At 45.8% G+C, this 20,238-nt stretch overlaps 2 protein-coding genes across 4 annotated transcripts in view; one reads left to right on the top strand and one right to left on the bottom strand.

Moving 5' to 3' along the window:
• Positions 1-5,486: 5,486 nt before the first annotated feature.
• On the bottom strand, positions 5,487-8,418 carry LOC106587904 (uncharacterized protein DR_0269). The gene is made up of 3 exons (XM_014176563.2): positions 8,139-8,418; positions 7,587-7,757; positions 5,487-6,807 (listed from the first exon to the last, which is right to left on the bottom strand). Exons 2-3 carry the CDS (start codon positions 7,754-7,756, stop codon positions 6,501-6,503), a joined length of 477 nt encoding a protein of 158 aa, XP_014032038.2. The 5' UTR covers position 7,757; positions 8,139-8,418; the 3' UTR covers positions 5,487-6,500.
• A 3-nt stretch (positions 8,419-8,421) lies between these two features.
• Positions 8,422-20,238, top strand: part of LOC106561750 (homer protein homolog 2) — a 112,500-nt gene continuing 100,683 nt past the window's right edge. The window contains exon 1 of one of the 3 annotated variants that reach the window (XM_045708142.1): positions 8,422-8,553. In XM_045708142.1, the coding sequence (XP_045564098.1) occupies positions 8,552-8,553 (2 nt within the window). In that variant the 5' untranslated portion in view covers positions 8,422-8,551. Of the gene's footprint in view, positions 8,554-8,872; positions 9,455-20,238 lie in introns of those variants that run through there. The other 2 variants (XM_045708141.1, XM_045708143.1) reach the window with 2 other exon arrangements.

The following is a 20,238-nucleotide window of genomic DNA, read 5'->3' as shown; positions in this document are numbered from 1 at the left end:
GTATCGCCTCTCCGCTCTCGCCGCTTCAATCTCCCACTGCGGGAGGCGATAATCCCCAGCCTGAGTCCATGGTCCCTCTCCGTCCAGGATCTGTTCCCACGTCCATTTGTCCATAACGCAGTAGTCCTGCTGCTCCTTCCTCTTCCGCCGCTTGGTCCTGGTTTGGTGGGTAATTCTGTAACGGCTGTCTACGGAAGAAGTGGACCAAAATGCGGCGGAGTTAGGGTTCGTCATTTTTAATGTTACGAACACTATGCAATTAACAAAACAACAAAACTGACAGCCAACACAGTCCTGTCAGGTGCAACAACAGTGACAAGCACAATTACCCACACCACACAACGGAAACGTAGGCAACTTATGTGTGACTCCCAATCAACCACAACCCTCTACAGCTGTGCTTGATTGGAAGTCACACGGCCAAAATTAAATGAAACAATAAAACACTCACTCCCTTCTGCCACGTCCTGACCCAACTACACCCTCTACTGGTCAGGACGTGACACTGCCTCTCTCTATATCTCTCTCTGTATCTCTCCTCTCTCTATCTCTCTCTATATCTCTACCTGCCTCTCTCTATATCTCTCTCTATATCTATACCTGCCTCACTCTATATCTCTCTGTATCTCTCCCTCTCTCTATATCTCTCTCTATATCTCTCCCTGCCTCTCTCTATATCTCTCTGTATCTCTCCCTATCTCTATCTCTCTCTCTATATCTCTGCCTGCCTCTCTCCCTCTCTCCGTCCCTCTCTCCCTCTCTCTGTATATCTCCCTCCCTCTCTCTGTATCTCTCTCTCTCTGTATATCTCTCTCTCTCTGTATCTCTCTCTCTCTGTATATCTCTCCCTCACTCTGTATATCTCTCTCTTCCTCTCTCTGTATATCTCTCCCTCCCTCTGTATATCTCTCCCTCCCTCTCTCTGTATCTCTCTCCCTCTGTATCTCTCCCTCTCTCTGTATCTCTCTCTCTCTCTCTGTATATCTCTCTCTCTGTATCTCTCTCTCTCTGTATATCTCTCTCTCTCTGTATCTCTCTCTCTCTGTATATCTCTCCCTCACTCTGTATATCTCTCTCTCCCTCTCTCTGTATATATCTCCCTCCCTCTGTATATCTCTCCCTCCCTCTGTATATCTCTCCCTCCCTCTCTCTGTATATCTCTCCCTCCCTCTCTCTGTATATCTCTCCCTCTGTATATCTCTCCCTCCCTCTGTATTTCTCTCCCTCCCTCTCTCTGTATCTCTCCCTCTCTCTGTATATACCTCCCTCCTTCCTTCTGTATATCTCTCCCTCTCTCTGTATATACCTCCCTCCTTCCTTCTGTATATATCTCCCTCTCTCTGTATATCTCTCTCTCCCTCTCTCTGTATATCTCTCCCTCCCTCCCTCTGTATATCCCTCCCTCCCTCCGTATATCTCTCTCCCTCTCTCTGTATATATCTCCCTCCCTCTGTATATCTCTCCCTCCCTCCTTCTGTATAAATCTTCCTCTCTCTGTATAGCTCTCCCTCCCTCCCTCCTCCCTCCGTATATCTCTCCCTCCCTCTCTCTGTATATCTCTCCCTCCCTCTGTATATCTCTCCCTCCCTCTGTATATCTCTTCCTCCCTCCCTCTGTATATCTCTCCCTCTGTATCTCTCCCTCCCTCTGTATATATCTCCCTCTCTCTGTATATACCTCCCTCCTTCCTTCTGTATATCTCCCTCTCTATGTATATCTCTCTCTCCCTCTCTCTGTATATCCCTCCCTCCCTCCGTATATCTCTCTCTCCCTCTCTCTGTATATCTCCCTCCCTCTGTATATCTCTCCCTCCCTCCTTCTGTATATATCTCCCTCTCTCTGTATAGCTCTCCCTCCCTCCCTCTGTATATCCCTCCCTCCCTCCCTCCCTCCGTATATCTCTCTCTCCCTCTCTCTGTATATATCTCCCTCCCTCTCTCTGTATATCTCTCCCTCTCTATATCTCTCTCTCCCTCTCTCTGTATATCTCTCCCTCCCTCCCTCCCTCTGTATATCTCTCCCTCCCTCTCTCTGTATATATCTCCCTCCCTCCATATATCTCTCCCTGCCTCCCTCCCTCTGTATATCTCTCTCTCCCTCTCTCTATATATCTCTCCCTCCCTCTGTATATCTCTCCCTCCCTCTGTATATCTCTCCCTCCCTCTCTCTGTATATATCTCCCTCACTCTGTATATATCTCCCTCGCTCTGTATATCTCTCCCTCCCTCTCTCTGTATATCTCTCTCTCCCTCCCTCCCTCCCTCCCTCCCTCCCTCCTCTGTATATCTCTCCCTCCCTCTCTCTGTATATCTCTCCCTCCCTCTCTCTGTATATCTCTCTCTTCCTCTCTCTGTATATCTCTCCCTCTCTCTGTATATCTCTCCCTCTCTCTGTATATCTCTCCCTCTCTCTGTATGTATCTCCCTCACTCTATATATCTCTCTCTTCCTCTCTCTGTATATCTCTCTTTTCCTCTCTCTCTCTGTAGCTCATGTCTCTCTCTGAGTCATGTCCCTCTCTTTCTCGTGCATCTCTCTGTCTCTCTTTCTTTCTCTCTTTCCCTCTGTCTTTCTTGCTATGGTCAAGCTGTCTATCTCTGCCTCACCCTCTTTTTTCTACCTTTATCTCTGTCACTCCACCACTCCCTCTCCCTCCTCCTCACCTCCTATACCACCAGCTCTCTCCAACACCTCCATAATGTAATGACTTAAATACTTATGCAGTGATATGTGGGTGTGGGCAGGATTCAGAGCGAGCCACTGAGCTCTGTGTCAAATTTATGTTGATTGCTTCCCTGTAATACTTCTTAAATACTTTTCTACTTCTTATAGGACATTAACATCTTATAACTCCTACATGAAGAATCAAGCAGTATCTCTTGACAGTCCTGTTGCTACTGAGAATTTTCCTGCTGTAGCAGGAAAATGCAAACTTGTAGTGTATTTCAGTTTTAAAAAGGCTTCTAAAGTGAGTTATTTAAACTTTGAAAAGTCAGATTTGATTTGCCCTAATGAAAAATGTATCAACCCCTACACAAATGTCCATTAATAATAATTCACATTTCCTGTTGCTGCAGGATTATTTTCCTGCTGTAGCAAACTGGTTCAAATTAAGATCCTACATCTGTACTGGGGGATAATCCTGAACACACTCGGCCAACGTTAAAATGTCCAATTACCACTAATGGAGATGTTAACATGAACATTTCAGGGTGGCCTAGTTGTGTTGTCTATATTAGTGGCAGCAGCAGTACGTACTCCTGTCCTCTAGTTTAAACCCCAAAATAAAATCCCTAACTTCTCTGAAGGAAAACTTTCTTCGAGCAGTGAAGACTTCGTTTAGGATGAGACAGTCAGAGAGCTAAGCAGCTGTACTAATTCTTCTAATCCTCTCTCTCTCCCTCGCTCTCTCTCTCTACCCCGTTCATCCGTTTCTCAGAGACCTGTTTTGGTCTCTCGTTTCTCTTTAACTATATGTCATCATCTCTGTCTTTCTGTCTCTCCCTCTTTGTCTGTAGTTCTCTCTGTCCCCTTTCATCTCCTCCTTTGGTCCATCTCTCAAGTCAGTCTCTCTCTCCCCTTGTCTTTCCCCTCCTTCCTCTCTGAGGATGCTGTAGCCAGGCTAAGGTGTAGCCAGGCTAATCTGAACTGATTACTGTAGTGACAGCAGCCCTCCCCCCCGCTGCGCTCCAGAATCCCTCTCTCCTCATCCCTCCCTCCCTGTCTTCCTATCATCACAGCTGATTGCACCTCTCTTTGCAGAGCACCACTCGGGCCAACCGTTAACCCTTTCCTCTCCACATTTTAGCCCGGTTTAAAACTAAAATAGTACACTATAAAGGGTATAGGGTGCCGTTTAATACGCAGACCAAGGGCCCCGTAATCCACAGAGTCTCAGAGTAGGAGTTCTGATCTAAGATCACTTTTGTCTGCAGGATCATAATGAATCAGATCAATATGGACAGATCCTAGATCTGCACTCCTACTCTGAGATGCTTTGTGGATTACAGGGGGCCCTTGGCCTCACAGGGAGTCAACATGTTTTGTTCCACATCCAATCTAATTAACTAATCAACTGCTCATCAAGCCCTTGATTTTATGAATCAAGTTTCACTCCTGCAGAGATATATTTAGTGAAATAATAGGTGTATTTAGTAACAACATCATCTTTTTTTTCAGCCATGTTCCTGGAGCTCCTCAGTCTCAGAGTGTGCAGGCTTTTATTCCAACCCAGTACCAACACATCTGATTCACCCACTCAACTAAGTAAACCAGACTGTCAGTGAAGAATAGTGTGAGCTACATCATGCCTCGTTTCCTATTGGGTGACAGGAGAGGTCCTAGCTGTCTAATGCCTGTAGCCAAACCGTGATAACATCCATGCATCTTTCAGCTCCTCTCATCGCCACACCACAGTGCAGGGAAAAGTTGGGATTTATTAACAGTTGTTTTTCCTTCATATTATCCTCTGCATTAGTTCTGGCTGTATGGAAACAACACAGACCATTAAACGTACACAGATGTTGTAAGATAAAGCTGCTGTGCTGTAGTTTTAATGATTTGTATTGCCTCCACCGTATATTCACACTACAATAAACAGAAAAGAACTGGAGCTCTGTGGTTACATGACAGGACGTGAGTGGGCTGCTGCAGGGCAGTGGGTGACCTCATACAGCAGCAGCAGAGGAGGCCTGAGAATCTCAGCTCTCTGCTCTAAATACCACTTTCATTGGAGTGGACAACCACAGACAGCCATCTTGGCTCATAGTGATACAGTAGCAGCCATGATGAGTCATTCATAATTAGGACGAAGGAGACTAACTCTCCACTCATATCAGGGTGACGTTGGCCCTAACAGGCTAGACTGATCTAAGGTCAGTTTTATGTTACTCTCCAGCTAATGGTTCTGATTTGGGAACGGAAAGCTGATTCTAGATCTGTCCCTGGTGCAGTATTAGCCATTAGTCACCGGTGTTAAGTAGGGTTTAAAGAGACGTGCCACCCACTATGTAGTGCTCTACACCCTCCCTACTGCAGGTCGTCATTCATTATATAATGCAACAGACGGATGATGTGTCCCAAATGACACCCCCTCATTCCGTATATAGAGCAGTACTTCTGACCAGGGCTCTGACCCTAACCTTAAGAATAGCAGCAGCATACTAACATCCCAACACTGAGAGGTGGTTGTGAGGACACAGATTAAGTCAATGCTACTATTGGACTAGACAGCATGTTCAAAAGGGTTCAACATCCCATAACAGAAATAAAACAGGGAGGGACCTAGCTGAATTCGTCCAATAGGAACTCTCATTTTCATTGCATAAAAGGTTTTTATGTTCGGAGTTAAAACGATTCCAGTTGCAAAATACTTTGCTACAGTGGTAAACAAATGAATACAGCCCCTGGACATAAAGCATGTTTAAAAGGCTTCCAAATCCCATGTTTCAAAAGGCTCAAGAAAATGGAAGAGAGAGAGACACAAAGAACATTTTTATATTTGTATTTTTCAGACAAGAAAAAAAAAATGGTGTTACTGGTTACAATTTCAAGTCACATATTAAACTGGAAAGAATAAGCATATTTGTGACATAAGAAAATAGATGACATTGACTGTTCAAATGTGGTTTCATTAATTACACATTTTTAGATTGAATCAATAACATTGTATCAACATCCAGACCAGCTGAATATGTTGTCTTATGAGTCAAGAGAAACAAACTAAATGAAAACAAGAGAACCACGCCACCCCACAATACACCACATGCCTATCAATGCAGTTCATCACACTAGTAGCAAAGATGAGCATCTTAAACGTTACATTTGACGGTAGGTAGTTGAAGAACAGTCTTTAACTCATTTTTCCTGTCCTGCAGTTCACGTTGTAACCATCTCTATTGACTCTGCTGCGCTGATTGTGTCCCAAATGGAAACCTATTCCCTATATAGTGCACTACTTTTGAACAGGGCCATATTCCCCATATAGTGCACTACTTTAGAAAAGGGCCTATAGAGAAAATAGTTTGTCTCTATGCCCAGACTACTGGCTGGAATAATCAATACCACTTTTGTAATCCTGTTCCGTGTGGATTAGAGCATGACATCACTGATCAATACAATATTCAATCTGGAAGAGAGGTGAGAGATCAGATTGACCTGCTACAGTGTGTGTCAGTCAGGTCTGTGTGTGTAATGCAGGGTTCTCCAACCCTGTTCCTGGAGAGCTACCCTCCTGTAGCTTTAAACTCCAACCCTGTTCCTGGAGAGCTACCCTCCTGTAGCTCTTAAAACCTACAGGATGGTAGCTCTCCAGGAACAGGGTTGGAGTTAAAACCTACAGGAGGTTCTCTCTCCAGGAACAGGGTTGGAGTTTAAACCTACAGGAGGGTCTCTCTCCAGGAACAGGGTTGGAGTTTAAAGCTACAGGAGGATCTCTCTCCAGGAACAGTTTTGGAGAGCCCTGGGGTGTGGTGAACGGGGTCACTCCACAGTAAGAGGAGTTCAGTAGCGGTCGTAATGTGATGGTCTCTGGTTGTAGGAGTTGTATCTTCCAGACTGATGCCCACCACCACCCTGGCCGTAACGCCTGTCCCCTCCGCGGTCCCTGTCCCTTCCGCGGTCCCTGTCCCCTCCGCGGTCCCTGTCTCCCCCGCGGTCCCTGTCCCCCCCGCGGTCCCTGTCCCCCCCGCGGTCCCTGTCCCCCCCGCGGTCCCTGTCCCCTCCGCGGTCCCTGTCCCCTCCGCGGTCCCTGTCCCCTCCGCGGTCCCTGTCCCCACCCCAACCCCTGTACCCGCCACGGTCCTGGGATCTGAAGAACAGAGGGAGGAAGAGAGAGAGAGAAAGAGATGTGGGGGGAGAGTGGGAAGAAAAAAAACATATCAACCAAATGAACATGTTATCCATCCCAGCAAACTGTAGAATGACATATCAGACCAGCTGCTATTGTTGTGCAGAAACACTTCTGGAAATGTCCTGTTCTTATTATGGCACAGAATAATACGGAGGTAGTTAGCAGTCCAATACAGTGTTAAAGATATTAATGATGAGGAGACAAGCCAGGGCTGCATTCAGCAGATCAAAACGGTGTGCAACGTTTGACTGAACAGAAACAGTGGTGTTCTGAACGACCCAGTTGAAGAACCACATGGTTGTGGTAGCGCAGTAGGAGAGTGTGTAAGGCAGGTCTGGGCAACTCCAGTCCTCGGGGGGCTTGATTGGGGTCACATTTTTTCCCCATCCCCAGCTAACACAACTGACTCCAATAATCAAGTACTCATGATCTTCAGTTTAGAATGCAATTCATTTATATCAGGTGTGTTTCTAGGGATGGGGGAAAGTGAGACACCAATCAGGCTCCCCGAGGACTGGAGTTGGCCAGGCCTACTGTAAGGTGTGCTGCACTAGCTTTGAAATTAAGTGGTCACACACCCATATTAATCAGGCCACACCGCACCACACTCACAAAACTAGAGCAACCATACCTCAAATTGTGGAGGAAACATGTTGTTCAGTACAAACCGTCACGCAATGTAGCAAAACGTGTAATGAGCTGAAAGCACCCAGTTAGCTAAGGTCGTTGTTGTTTACCTGTTGTCTCTGCCCCGGTTGTTTCCGCCTCCACGCCCCCCCCAGTCCTCTACCAGTGGCGGGGGGTTGGCGGGGCGACTCACGTACTGCTGGTACTCCCGGTCCTCGAGAGAAAACCGGTGAGCAAACTGCTCCTCATAGTTAGGCGGCGTTTCTGGACCATCTGTCATTCTACAATGAGAGAAATACCAGATACTCACTACGTTTTTACATCTTTGGAAATACAGTGAAAAGGCCGTTGATTAGCTTCGCACGTGTTGTTGCTAGCTAGCTGGCCAGCGGTTTTCCCTTTTGCAACAAACAAAACGTTTTTGCAACAGAATCCAACTAATGAATACACCCCAGATTTGGATAACGTAATCAACTGTCTGGGAAACGTTATTTGGCGAACAAAGTTACTTTTGCTTTTCTAACAAAAGCTATGTAGCTAGCTAGATATATCTGAGTATGGCATAGCTGCGATGCAGCCAAGATAACTTTAGTTTTAACATTGTTGTAAAAACTGTTGGTTACATCGCAGCTAAGTATGGCATACAAAATGTAAGCAATTACCTGTAAATTGTATTTATTCAGCAGACAGCTTCGACATGTACGACTGGACAAATGTTAACAACAGTGCCATGGTAAAAATGTCCCTCTAAGAACACGCTACCGATATCATTGGTTCCGGATCTCAGGCCTTTTTCCCAGAAATAGTCAACACATTTTATTTAGAGATTTCGCCAACTATTAGCAACAAACCTTTTCCACATATTACTTAAGTGTGAACAATCGACATGATCAGAGGTAGGTCAAATAATAAAAACTTGATATTGAACCCATGGTGGTTGCAGAGAATCAAGTCAAGCAGCTGCCACCTGAAGTTGTAAGTTGGTGTGGAATGTGACTTGAGATGGGGCACAGTTCAACAAGGCCTGAATCAGAACAAGACCGCCGAAAACCAGTCTCGTCTCCATCTATACGACATGTAAGTGCCGAGAATAGTAGGTTATTGCCTATTATTAGCCTACCTGCATTATATTGTAATTTTGGACCTAGGTCTATCACTGCAGAATTACATCAAATCAATGCAACCCGTTTAGCCTAGGGTATTGCACAGTTTGAAATAAACGCATATTGTTTCATGTGAAGAGCATATTTAATTGCATGTCACAAATAGGCCAAAAGTCCACGTTTCTCTCTCACGTTTCCCCTGAGAATAGGTTATGAAATAGCCCACAGTGTAACTTCATATCCCAGGCTGTTAGAAAGCTGTAGAAATGAGATGTGTGTGTGGGAGGTAGGAGTGTTGAGAGCAGGGGGAAGCCGCACCGTGTCGCTACTGCTGCTCTCTGCCTGCTGCTCTCTGCCTGCCTCTCACGAAACACTAACCCATTGGGGAGAGAGCTGAGAGCGCAGAGCTGAGAGCGCAGATCCGAGGCAAGGCAACTCCAGCGCCGCAGTCAAGGAATATTCATCGAACATCAAAACTTAGTTTTTTTGAAATCACAGCGTTTATCAGCCTTGCGGCTGCGGATAGAAGACACGGAACGGGTGGGATCATAAGTTGCCACCTCGTCTGAATAAATAAGTTAGGCTAATGAAATGGCATTAGGTTTTTCTGTGGTCGCCAGAATGAACGCTTGACTATCAGGAGAATCGAAACGCCGCTCAGCTCGTGAGGGAGTGCAGGGATCATATTTCTCGACTCTCTGTGATCGCATTACTTGCTCGCAGCCGAGGACCTGGAATGGACTTATCCAATAGCTAATGCCAAGACTGGATCTATTTTAATAACATTGATTTTAAAGACACTGCGTTTTTTTAAAGTTCGCTTCTTGTAACGTTTTTATAATTGAAGGGTTGTCCCAAAACTCCGCGGCAATGGGGTAAGTACAGACACGGCTGTCCTCTGGAGCGCATGTAATGTTATGACACCTGCTTTCTGACTATCTAAAATGTCAGTTATGTGTTTGATCTGTATGCATAGGCTACCCTACACTTGTTGGGGGGGTAGAATAGAATGGGTGAATAATTAATCGTAACAATAATCGTTTCAAAAGCTTGTCTTGGCATGGAAAGCGTCCCTGCGCGCTTTGTGCGCTCACGGCTCGCCCGAGGTGATACGGTGGAGAATGCCTCCCTCTCCAAACCATTCAGCGTGATAGCTTATCTTCAAAACGTGTCTGATAGCATACGAGTCTTGTGCCAGAGAGAGACGCACATTTTACAGTTTACCAGGACAAGGTGCAGAACTGCTTCCCATGTAGAATTATGTCAACAACAAAAAAAGCCAAGCAATGTCACTTTATGATTGACATATTTTGATTTCCTAGGAAGCCTATAGGCTAATGACAAATATTACTATTTTCAACCTCTTAGAAATTGAACAAAATGCATGTTACTTTCCTCACAGTTATTTGCTACACCAAACAGATTGCCTAATGTGCCATAGACCTATAGGGGAGGTCATCCTATATGGAAGTGCATACTGCATAGGCACTTAATTTTGTCTGACGTTATTTTCAGCCCTATTTTACAGTATTTACTTTATAGTGCAAACACTGTTATGTCAGTAAGAGAAGTGGCCGACGGTGGAATCCTCCAGTCAGATGAGATCTGTGTGAGGAGGGATGGATGCCTTCACGCGGCTGGCTCAGCTAGCCTGGCTGGACTAGGCAGGTGGAATCCTCCAGTCAGATGAGATCTGTGTGAGGAGGGATGGATGCCTTCACGCGGCTGGCTCAGCTAGCCTGGCTGGACTAGGCAGGTGGAATCCTCCAGTCAGATGAGATCTGTGTGAGGAGGGATGGATGCCTTCACGCGGCTGGCTCAGCTAGCCTGGCTGGACTAGGCAGGTGGAATCCTCCAGTCAGATGAGATCTGTGTGAGGAGGGATGGATGCCTTCACGCGGCTGGCTCAGCTAGCCTGGCTGGACTAGGCAGGTGGAATCCTCCAGTCAGATGAGATCTGTGTGAGGAGGGATGGATGCCTTCACGCGGCTGGCTCAGCTAGCCTGGCTGGACTAGGCAGGTGGAATCCTCCAGTCAGATGAGATCTGTGTGAGGAGGGATGGATGCCTTCACGCGGCTGGCTCAGCTAGCCTGGCTGGACTAGGCAGGTGGAATCCTCCAGTCAGATGAGATCTGTGTGAGGAGGGATGGATGCCTTCACGCGGCTGGCTCAGCTAGCCTGGCTGGACTAGGCAGGTGGAATCCTCCAGTCAGATGAGATCTGTGTGAGGAGGGATGGATGCCTTCACGCGGCTGGCTCAGCTAGCCTGGCTGGACTAGGCAGGTGGAATCCTCATTCTCTCCAGCTCTGTTCTGCTGTGGGAGAATGGAGGTGCCAGAATCAACTGTGCCCACGCATGAACAAGCCGCCGCAAACAGAGAGAGAGGGGTGGAGGGGCTGTGTGTGTGTGTGTGTGTGTGTGTGTGTGTGTGTGTGTGTGTGGGGGGGTGTGATGTGATGCAAGGGATAGAGGGAGTCTCCTCCTATACAGGTCTGTCATTAATACAGTGAGAGGGTGTGGTGGGGCTGTGTGTGTGTGGGATGCCACCGGGATAGAGGGAGTCTCTCCTATACAGGTCTGTAACAGTGAAGGGGGGGGCTGTGTGTGTGTGGGATGCCCACCGGGATAGAGGGAGTCTCCTCCTATACAGGTCTGTACATTAGAGATACAGTGAGAGAGGGGTGGGGGGGCTGTGTGTGTGTGTGGGATGCCCACCGGGATAGAGGGAGTCTCCTCCTATACAGGTCTGTAAATTAGAGATACAGTGAGTGAGGGGTGGGGGGCTGTGTGTGTGTGTGTGGGATGCCCACCGGGATAGAGGGAGTCTCCTCCTATACAGGTCTGTACATTAGAGATACAGTGAGAGAGGGGGTGGGGGGGCTGTGTGTGTGTGTGTGGGATGCCCACCGGGATAGAGGGAGTCTCCTCCTATACAGGTCTGTACATTAGAGATACAGTGAGAGAGGGGGTGGTGGGGCTGTGTGTGTGTGGGATGCCCACCGGGATAGAGGGAGTCTCCTCCTATACAGGTCTGTACATTAGAGATACAGTGAGAGAGGGGGTGGTGGGGCTGTGTGTGTGTGGGATGCCCACCGGGATAGAGGGAGTCTCCTCCTATACAGGTCTGTACATTGGAGATGTTGGTAAACAAATTATTCAAGCTCTGTCAAGTCTTGCCATAGATTTTTCAAACCTATTTTAAGTCAAAACCGTAAGTATGCCACTCAGGAACATTCAATGTCGTCTTGGTAAGCAACTCTACTGTATATTTGGCCTTGTGTTTGAGATTATTGTACTGCTGAAAGGTGAATTCATCTCCCAGTGTCTGGTGGAAAGCAGACTGAACCAGGTTTTCCTCTAGGATTGTGCCTGTGCTTAGCTCCATTCAGTTTATTTTTATCCTGAAAAACTCCCCACTTCTTAACATTACATTTACATTTAAGTCATTTAGCAGACGCTCTTATCCAGAGCGACTTACAAATTGGTGCATTCACCTTATGATATCCAGTGGAACAACCACTTTACAATAGTGCATCTAAATCTTTTAAAGGGGGGGTTAACAATTACAATCCATACTCGTAACATGACACAGCCACCACTATGCTTGAAAACATGGAAAGTGGTAGTCAGTAATGTGTTGTATTGGATTTGCCCCAAACGTACCACTTTGTTTTCAGGACAAATAGTTCATTGCTTTCCCACATTTTTTGCAGTATTACTTTAGTGCCTTGTTGCAAACAGGATGCATGTTTTGGAATATTTAATTCTGTACATGCTTCCTTCTTTTCACTCTGTTGATTAGGTTAGTTTTGTGGAGTAACTACAGTGTCATTGAGCTGTCAGTGGCTGTTCAGTTTTCTACAATCACAGCCATTAAACTCTGCAACTGTTTCAATGTTACCATTGGCCTCATGGTGAAATCCCTGAGTGGTTTCCTTCCTCTCCAGCAACTGAGTTAGGAAGGACGGCTGTATCTTTGTAGTGACTGGGTGTGTTGATTACCTTTACCAAGCTCAAAGGGATATTCAGTGTCAGCTTTATCTACCAATATATGCATTTGTTTGCAAGGCATTGGAAAACCTCCCTGGTCTTTTGTAGTTGAATCTGTGTTTGAAATTCACTGCTTGACTGAGGGACCTTACAGATAATTGTATGTGTTGGGTACAGAGATGAGGTAGTCATTCATAAATCATGTTAAACACTATTAAATGCACACAGACTGAGTCCATGCAACTTATTATGTGACTTGTTAAACCCATTTTTACTCCTGAACTTATTTAGGCTTGGCAAAAAAGAAGTTAAATACTTATTGACTCAAGACATTTCTGCTTTTAACTTTTTAATGAATTAGTAAAAATGTCTAAAAACACAATTCCACTTTTGACATTTATGTATTCCAATTGAATCCATTTTAAATTCAGACTGTAACACAACAAAATGTGGAAGATCAAGGGGTGGGAACACTATGTGAAGGCTCTGTAATAGATGTGTTGACGTAGGGTTGTTGTCATTGTTTAGCTTCATGATTACAACGACCCCAGCCTTTCTCATCTGATATCAGTCATCTCAACTGTTTTACTCTGAAGCTTTTTATTTGTGGTCTGAGCATTCAGATGCAATTATCTTGATAATGTTAGGCTACTATATTGAAGTATTCATATAGATAATATATAAATAAATACATGCATATTTAGATGGATAGGTAGGCTACTTTATAAATCCCAGAGGGGAAAATGTCAAATCATATTGAATGTTTTATCTTGGTCTTCTTCTGCATCTGACCTTTACCTCCTCACATCAAGCAGCTGTCTGTTGGCAAGGCATCTGGCCTTTACCTCCTCACACCAAGCAGCTGTCTGTTGGCAAGGCATCTGGCCTTTACCTCCTCACACCAAACAGCTGTCTGTTGGCAAGGCATCTGGCCTTTACCTCCTCACACCAAAGCAGCTGTCTGTTGGCAAGGCATCTGGCCTTTACCTCCTCACATCAAGCAGCTGTCTGTTGGCAAGGCATCTGGCCTTTACCTCCTCACACCAAACAGCTGTCTGTTGGCAAGGCATCTGGCCTTTACCTCCTCACACCAAACAGCTGTCTGTTGGCAAGGCATCTGGCCTTTACCTCCTCACACCAAGCAGCTGTCTGTTGGCAAGGCATCTGGCCTTTACCTCCTCACATCAAGCAGCTGTCTGTTGGCAAGGCATCTGGCCTTTACCTCCTCACATCAAGCAGCTGTCTGTTGGCAAGGCATCTGGCCTTTACCTCCTCACACCAAGCAGCTGTCTGTTGGCAAGGCATCTGGCCTTTACCTCTTCACACCAAACAGCTGTCTGTTGGCAAGGCATCTGGCCTTTACCTCCTCACATCAAGCAGCTGTCTGTTGGCAAGGCATCTGGCCTTTACCTCCTCACACCAAACAGCTGTCTGTTGGCAAGGCATCTGGCCTTTACCTCCTCACACCAAACAGCTGTCTGTTGGCAAGGCATCTGACCTTTACCTCCTCACATCAAGCAGCTGTCTGTTGGCAAGGCATCTGGCCTTTACCTCCTCACACCAAACAGCTGTCTGTTGGCAAGGCATCTGGCCTTTACCTCCTCACATCAAGCAGCTGTCTGTTGGCAAGGCATCTGGCCTTTACCTCCTCACACCAAACAGCTGTCTGTTGGCAAGGCATCTGACCTTTACCTCCTCACACCAAACAGCTGTCTGTTGGCAAGGCATCTGGCCTTTACCTCCTCACACCAAGCAGCTGTCTGTTGGCAAGGCATCTGGCCTTTACCTCCTCACACCAAGCAGCTGTCTGTTGGCAAGGCATCTGGCCTTTACCTCCTCACACCAAAGCAGCTGTCTGTTGGCAAGGCATCTGGCCTTTACCTCCTCACATCAAGCAGCTGTCTGTTGGCAAGGCATCTGGCCTTTACCTCCTCACATCAAGCAGCTGTCTGTTGGCAAGGCATCTGACCTTTACCTCCTCACACCAAGCAGCTGTCTGTTGGCAAGGCATCTGGCCTTTACCTCCTCACATCAAGCAGCTGTCTGTTGGCAAGGCATCTGGCCTTTACCTCCTCACACCAAACAGCTGTCTGTTGGCAAGGCATCTGGCCTTTACCTCCTCACACCAAACAGCTGTCTGTTGGCAAGGCATCTGGCCTTTACCTCCTCACACCAAGCAGCTGTCTGTTGGCAAGGCATCTGAATCAAATATGTCATAACACTTAATATGAAGCCATGCAGCTGCAACGACTAGTGTTGACATGTCATCGTGACTAGACACAGTCACCAGATTATAAATGTGTTTGTTTGGGTTGTTGCATTGAATTAGTACCTAGGCTAACATATCAAACAGTATTTAATATAACAATGACTGAATCCGATCTGTTTGGATGCTGTGTGACGTGAGAAGGTTCAGTTCATGATTGAGTTTCCGTGCTCAGTGAAAGGAGAAGAATGTTGCTCTGTTTTCTCTTCAGAGATTGTCTTGAGGGCAGTCTTGGAATGTGTAAGGAACCAGTCTAGCACATCTGAGTCATACTCAAGACACAGTAATGTACCAACTCACCCAACCAGTCTGCGCTATAGGAACTAGGCATTCTGTGTCAGTGTTTCACCTAGCAGTTATTTTCCAAGCGGGGCCCCACAAAGCCCCCCCCCCAAATCACCCCTCAGTCAACATCTAGGTCCTCCTTAACCAGATGTTTAAACTGAGAACCAACTGAAGTCAACTTATTTTAGTCAGGGACTAACAGTGAGGTGGTAGGAGAAAGACTGTAGTGTAGTCTTATGTCATGCTGGGAGTGGTTGCTGAAACTACCCTACTGAAACGGCATCATAACACAGATCTGGAGGAAGGTCGCACCACCGCTCTCCTGTTGATCCCTCTCTTCCTTATCATTCATCACACCTTCTTACCATAGTTTGAATTCCACCTGTCTCCCTTGGAATTCAGTCTCCACACCTTATTATACACTGAGTGGACAAAACATTAAGAACTCTTCCCATGATAGACTGACCAGGTGAAAGCTGTGATCCCTTATTGATGTACCTTGTTAATTCCACTTCAAATCAGTGTAGATGAAGGGGAGGAGACAGGTTAAAGAAGGATTTTTAAGACTTGAGACAATTGAGACATGGATTGTGTGTGTGTGCCATTCAGAGGGTGAATGGACAAGACAAAATATTGAAGTACCTTTGAACAGGGTATGGTAGTAGGTGCCAGGCGCGTCGGTTTGTGTCAAGAACTGCAACTCTGGTGGGTTTTTCACGCTCAACAGTTTGGTCCACCACCCAAAGGACATCCAGCCAACTTGATACAACTGTGGGAAGCATTGGAGTCAACATGGGCCAGCATCCCTGTGGAATGCTTTCGACACCTTGTAGAGGTGTTCCTAATGTTTTGTACACTCAGTGTAGTCTCAGTTCTCCTTGTAATTCCTAGTCATCATCACACCTTTTCAATATGTAGCCCCAAAGCCAATTCCTACTTTGGCTGTCTTTCCTTCTGGTTCTCTGCTGCCAATGACTGGAACGAACTGCAAAAGTCACTGAAGCTGGAGACTCATATCTCCCTCACTAACTTTAAGCACCAGCTGTCAGAGCAGCTCACAGATCACTGCACCTGTACATAGCCCATCTGTAAACAGCCCATCCAACTACCTCATCCCCAACTGTTATTTTTTATTTTTGCTCCTTTGCACCCCAGTATCTCTACTTGCACATCTATCACTCCAGAGTTTTAATCGCTATATTGTAATTATTTCGCCACCATGGCCTATTTATTGCCTTACCTCCCTTATCCTACTTTATTTGCACACACTGTATAGACCTTTTCTATTGTATTATTAACTGTACGTTTGTTTATTCCATGTGTAACTCTGTGTTGTTTGTGTAGCACTGCTTTGCTTCATCTTGGCCAGGTCTCAGTTGTAAAGGAGAACTTGTTCTCAACTTTCCTACCTGGTTAAATAAATAAAAAGTCTGTTCCACCTGTTCTCCTTGTAATTCATAGTCTGTCAGGTTCAGGAATGTATTATTAAACATTTCCTGTTCAAAGTAGTCAGGATCTGGAGAGGAAACAATCTAGTTTGATACTGGTGTCAGTAGGGAAGCTCAATACCTTGGACAATCTAGTTTGATACTGGTGTCAGTAGGGAAGCTCAATACCTTGGACAATCTAGTTTGATACTGGTGTCAGTAGGGAAGCTCAATACCTTGGACAATCTAGTTTGATACTGGTGTCAGTAGGGAAGCTTGGAGATACATTTGAAAGGGGATATCTGTAACTTCTCAAACAAAACACATGGAACAAACAGTTCCATTTCAGCCAGTCAGAGTACAGCTCAGTCCTGCCTATTCAGTACTTAAAAAATTAATTCAACTACAGATTGTGCCTTTTTACAGTTGAATGTGTGAACCAGGCATGGAGCACAGCCTTGTAATGTCATGAATCATAATGAAATGACACAATAGATGAATTATTGACAGTATTGATAGTGTTCAGATGACTGTTGATAAGGGGGTAGATGAGTGTGGACATATTGATCTTTAGTAGTGCTGGTTTCCCCTTCAGGCTGGGGTTGTAGATTAACTACGGTGCCTCTCTGTGTGTCTCTGTGTGTCTCTGTGTGTCTCTGTGTGTCTCTGTGTGTCTCTGTGTGTCTCTGTGTGTCTCTGTCTCTGTGTGTCTCTGTGTGTCTGTGTCTCTGTGTGTCTGTGTCTCTGTGTGTCTCTGTGCGTCTCTGTGTGTCTCTGTGTGTCTCTGTGTGTCTCTGTGTGTCTCTGTGTGTCTCTGTGTCTCTGTGTCTCTGTGTCTCTGTGTGTGTCTCTGTGTGTCTCTGTGTCTCTGTGTGTGTCTCTGTGTGTCTGTGTCTCTGTGTGTCTCTGTGCGTCTCTGTGTGTCTCTGTGTGTGTCTCTGTGTGTGTGTCTCTGTGTGTCTCTGTGCGTCTCTGTGTCTCTGTGTGTGTCTCTGTGTGTCTCTGTGTCTCTGTGTGTCTGTGTCTCTGTGTCTCTGTGTGTGTCTCTGTGTCTCTGTGTCTCTGTGTCTCTGTGTGTGTCTCTGTGTGTCTCTGTGTGTCTGTGTCTCTGTGTGTCTCTGTGTGTCTCTGTGTCTCTGTGTGTCTCTGTGTGTCTCTGTGTGTCTCTGTGTCTCTGTGTCTCTGTGTGTCTCTGTGTGTCTCTGTGTGTCTCTGTGTGTCTCTGTGTCTCTGTGTCTCTGTGTCTCTGTGTGTCTCTGTGTGTCTCTGTGTGTCTGTGTGTCTCTGTGTGTCTGTGTGTCTCTGTGTGTCTCTGTGTGTCTCTGTGCGTCTCTGTGCGTCTCTGTGCGTCTCTGTGTCTCTGTGTGTCTCTGTGTCTCTCTGTGTCTCTGTGTCTCTGTGTGTCTCTGTGTCTCTGTGTCTCTGCGTCTCTGTGCGTCTCTGTCTCTCTGTGTCTCTGTGTCTCTGTGTCTCTGTGTGTCTCTGTGTGTCTCTGTGCGTCTCTGTGCGTCTCTGTGCGTCTCTGTACGTCTCTGTGTCTCTGTGTCTCTGTGTGTCTCTGTGCGTCTCTGTGTCTCTGTGCGTCTCTGTGTCTCTGTGTGTCTGTGTCTCTCTGTGTGTGTCTCTGTGTCTCTGTGTCTCTGTGTGTCTCTGTGCGTCTCTGTGTCTCTGTGCGTCTCTGTGTCTCTGTGTGTCTGTGTCTCTCTGTGTGTGTCTCTGTGCGTCTCTGTGTCTCTCTGTGCGTCTCTGTGCGTCTCTGTCTCATATTCAGTGTGTTTCATGTTTTGCACTACAGTAAACTATATATAGAATTGATGGAGGGGAATCGATAGTTACATATCGCAATATTATTTTGGACGATATTATATCGATACTTTGATACTTGTATTTCTGTATTTATTTTTGCTAGGTAGCGTTAGCTAGCGCTAGCCGGCTGTACCTGCACCAACACACAGGTATTTTACATCCTATAGCTTGTTCTCCATATTTTTAAATAGTGAGCCAATGTGTTTTCAACACTTTTATTTCCCTGACTGATCAACATTAGTTTTCTCATGTCTCTTCTCTCTGCAGTAGATATATAGTGAGCAATATGTTGGGAACATCATCCCAATAAAATCACAGTATCGAATCACAATACTTATAGAATCATGAGAATGGCAATACATATCGTATGGTGAGTAGGGCTGTGATGATACCAGTATGGTGACGATATCGTATGGTGAGTAGGGCTGTGATGATACCAGTATGGTGAGTAGGGCTGTGATGATACCAGTATGGTGATGATATCGTATGGTGAGTAGGGCTGTGATGATACCAGTATGGTGAGTAGGGCTGTGATGATACCAGTATGGTGACGATATCGTATGGTGAGTAGGGCTGTGATGATACCAGTATGGTGAGTAGGGCTGTGATGATACCAGTATGGTGACGATATCGTATGGTGAGTAGGGCTGTGATGATACCAGTATGGTGATGATATCGTATGGTGAGTAGGGCTGTGATGATACCAGTATGGGTATGGTGAGTAGGGCTGTGATGATACCAGTATGGTGAGTAGGGCTGTGATGATACCAGTATGGTGATGATATCGTATGGTGAGTAGGGCTGTGATGATACCAGTATGGTGAGTAGGGCTGTGATGATACCAGTATGGTGATGATATCGTATGGTGAGTAGGGCTGTGATGATACCAGTATGGTGAGTAGGGCTGTGATGATACCAGTATGGTGATGATATCGTATGGTGAGTAGGGCTGTGATGATACCAGTATGGTGAGTAGGGCTGTGATGATACCAGTATGGTGATGATATCGTATGGTGAGTAGGGCTGTGATGATACCAGTATGGTGAGTAGGGCTGTGATGATACCAGTATGGTGACGATATCGTATGGTGAGTAGGGCTGTGATGATACCAGTATGGTGAGTAGGGCTGTGATGATACCAGTATGGTGACGATATCGTATGGTGAGTAGGGCTGTGATGATACCAGTATGGTGATGATATCGTATGGTGAGTAGGGCTGTGATGATACCAGTATGGTGATGATATCGTATGGTGAGTAGGGCTGTGATGATACCAGTATGGTGATGATATCGTATGGTGAGTAGGGCTGTGATGATACCAGTATGGTGAGTAGGGCTGTGATGATACCAGTATGGTGATGATATCGTATGGTGAGTAGGGCTGTGATGATACCAGTATGGTGATGATATCGTATGGTGAGTAGGGCTGTGATGATACCAGTATGGTGATGATATCGTATGGTGAGTAGGGCTGTGATGATACCAGTATGGTGATGATATCGTATGGTGAGTAGGGCTGTGATGATACCAGTATGGTGATGATACCAGTATGGTGAGTAGGGCTGTGATGATACCAGTATGGTGATGATATCGTATGGTGATAACACAACGCAGACAACTCTTTGGTCCTTCAGAAAGCTGCTGTATGTAACATATTGTGTGCTATAGCCTGGTACTAAACCTGCTGTATGTATAGTATTGTGTGATATAGCCTGGTAGTAAACCTGCTGTATGTATAGCTATTGTGTGATATAGCCTGGTACTAAACCTGCTGTATGTAACATATTGTGTGATATAGCCTGGTACTAAACCTGCTGTATGTATAGTATTGTGTGATATAGCCTGGTAGTAAACCTGCTGTATGTATAGTATTGTGTGATATAG

Source organism: Salmo salar, chromosome ssa26 (genome assembly GCF_905237065.1).
Source record: "Salmo salar chromosome ssa26, Ssal_v3.1, whole genome shotgun sequence".
NCBI classification, from domain to species: Eukaryota; Metazoa; Chordata; class Actinopteri; order Salmoniformes; family Salmonidae; genus Salmo; species Salmo salar.
This window is presented reverse-complemented; position numbering and strand designations above follow the sequence as displayed.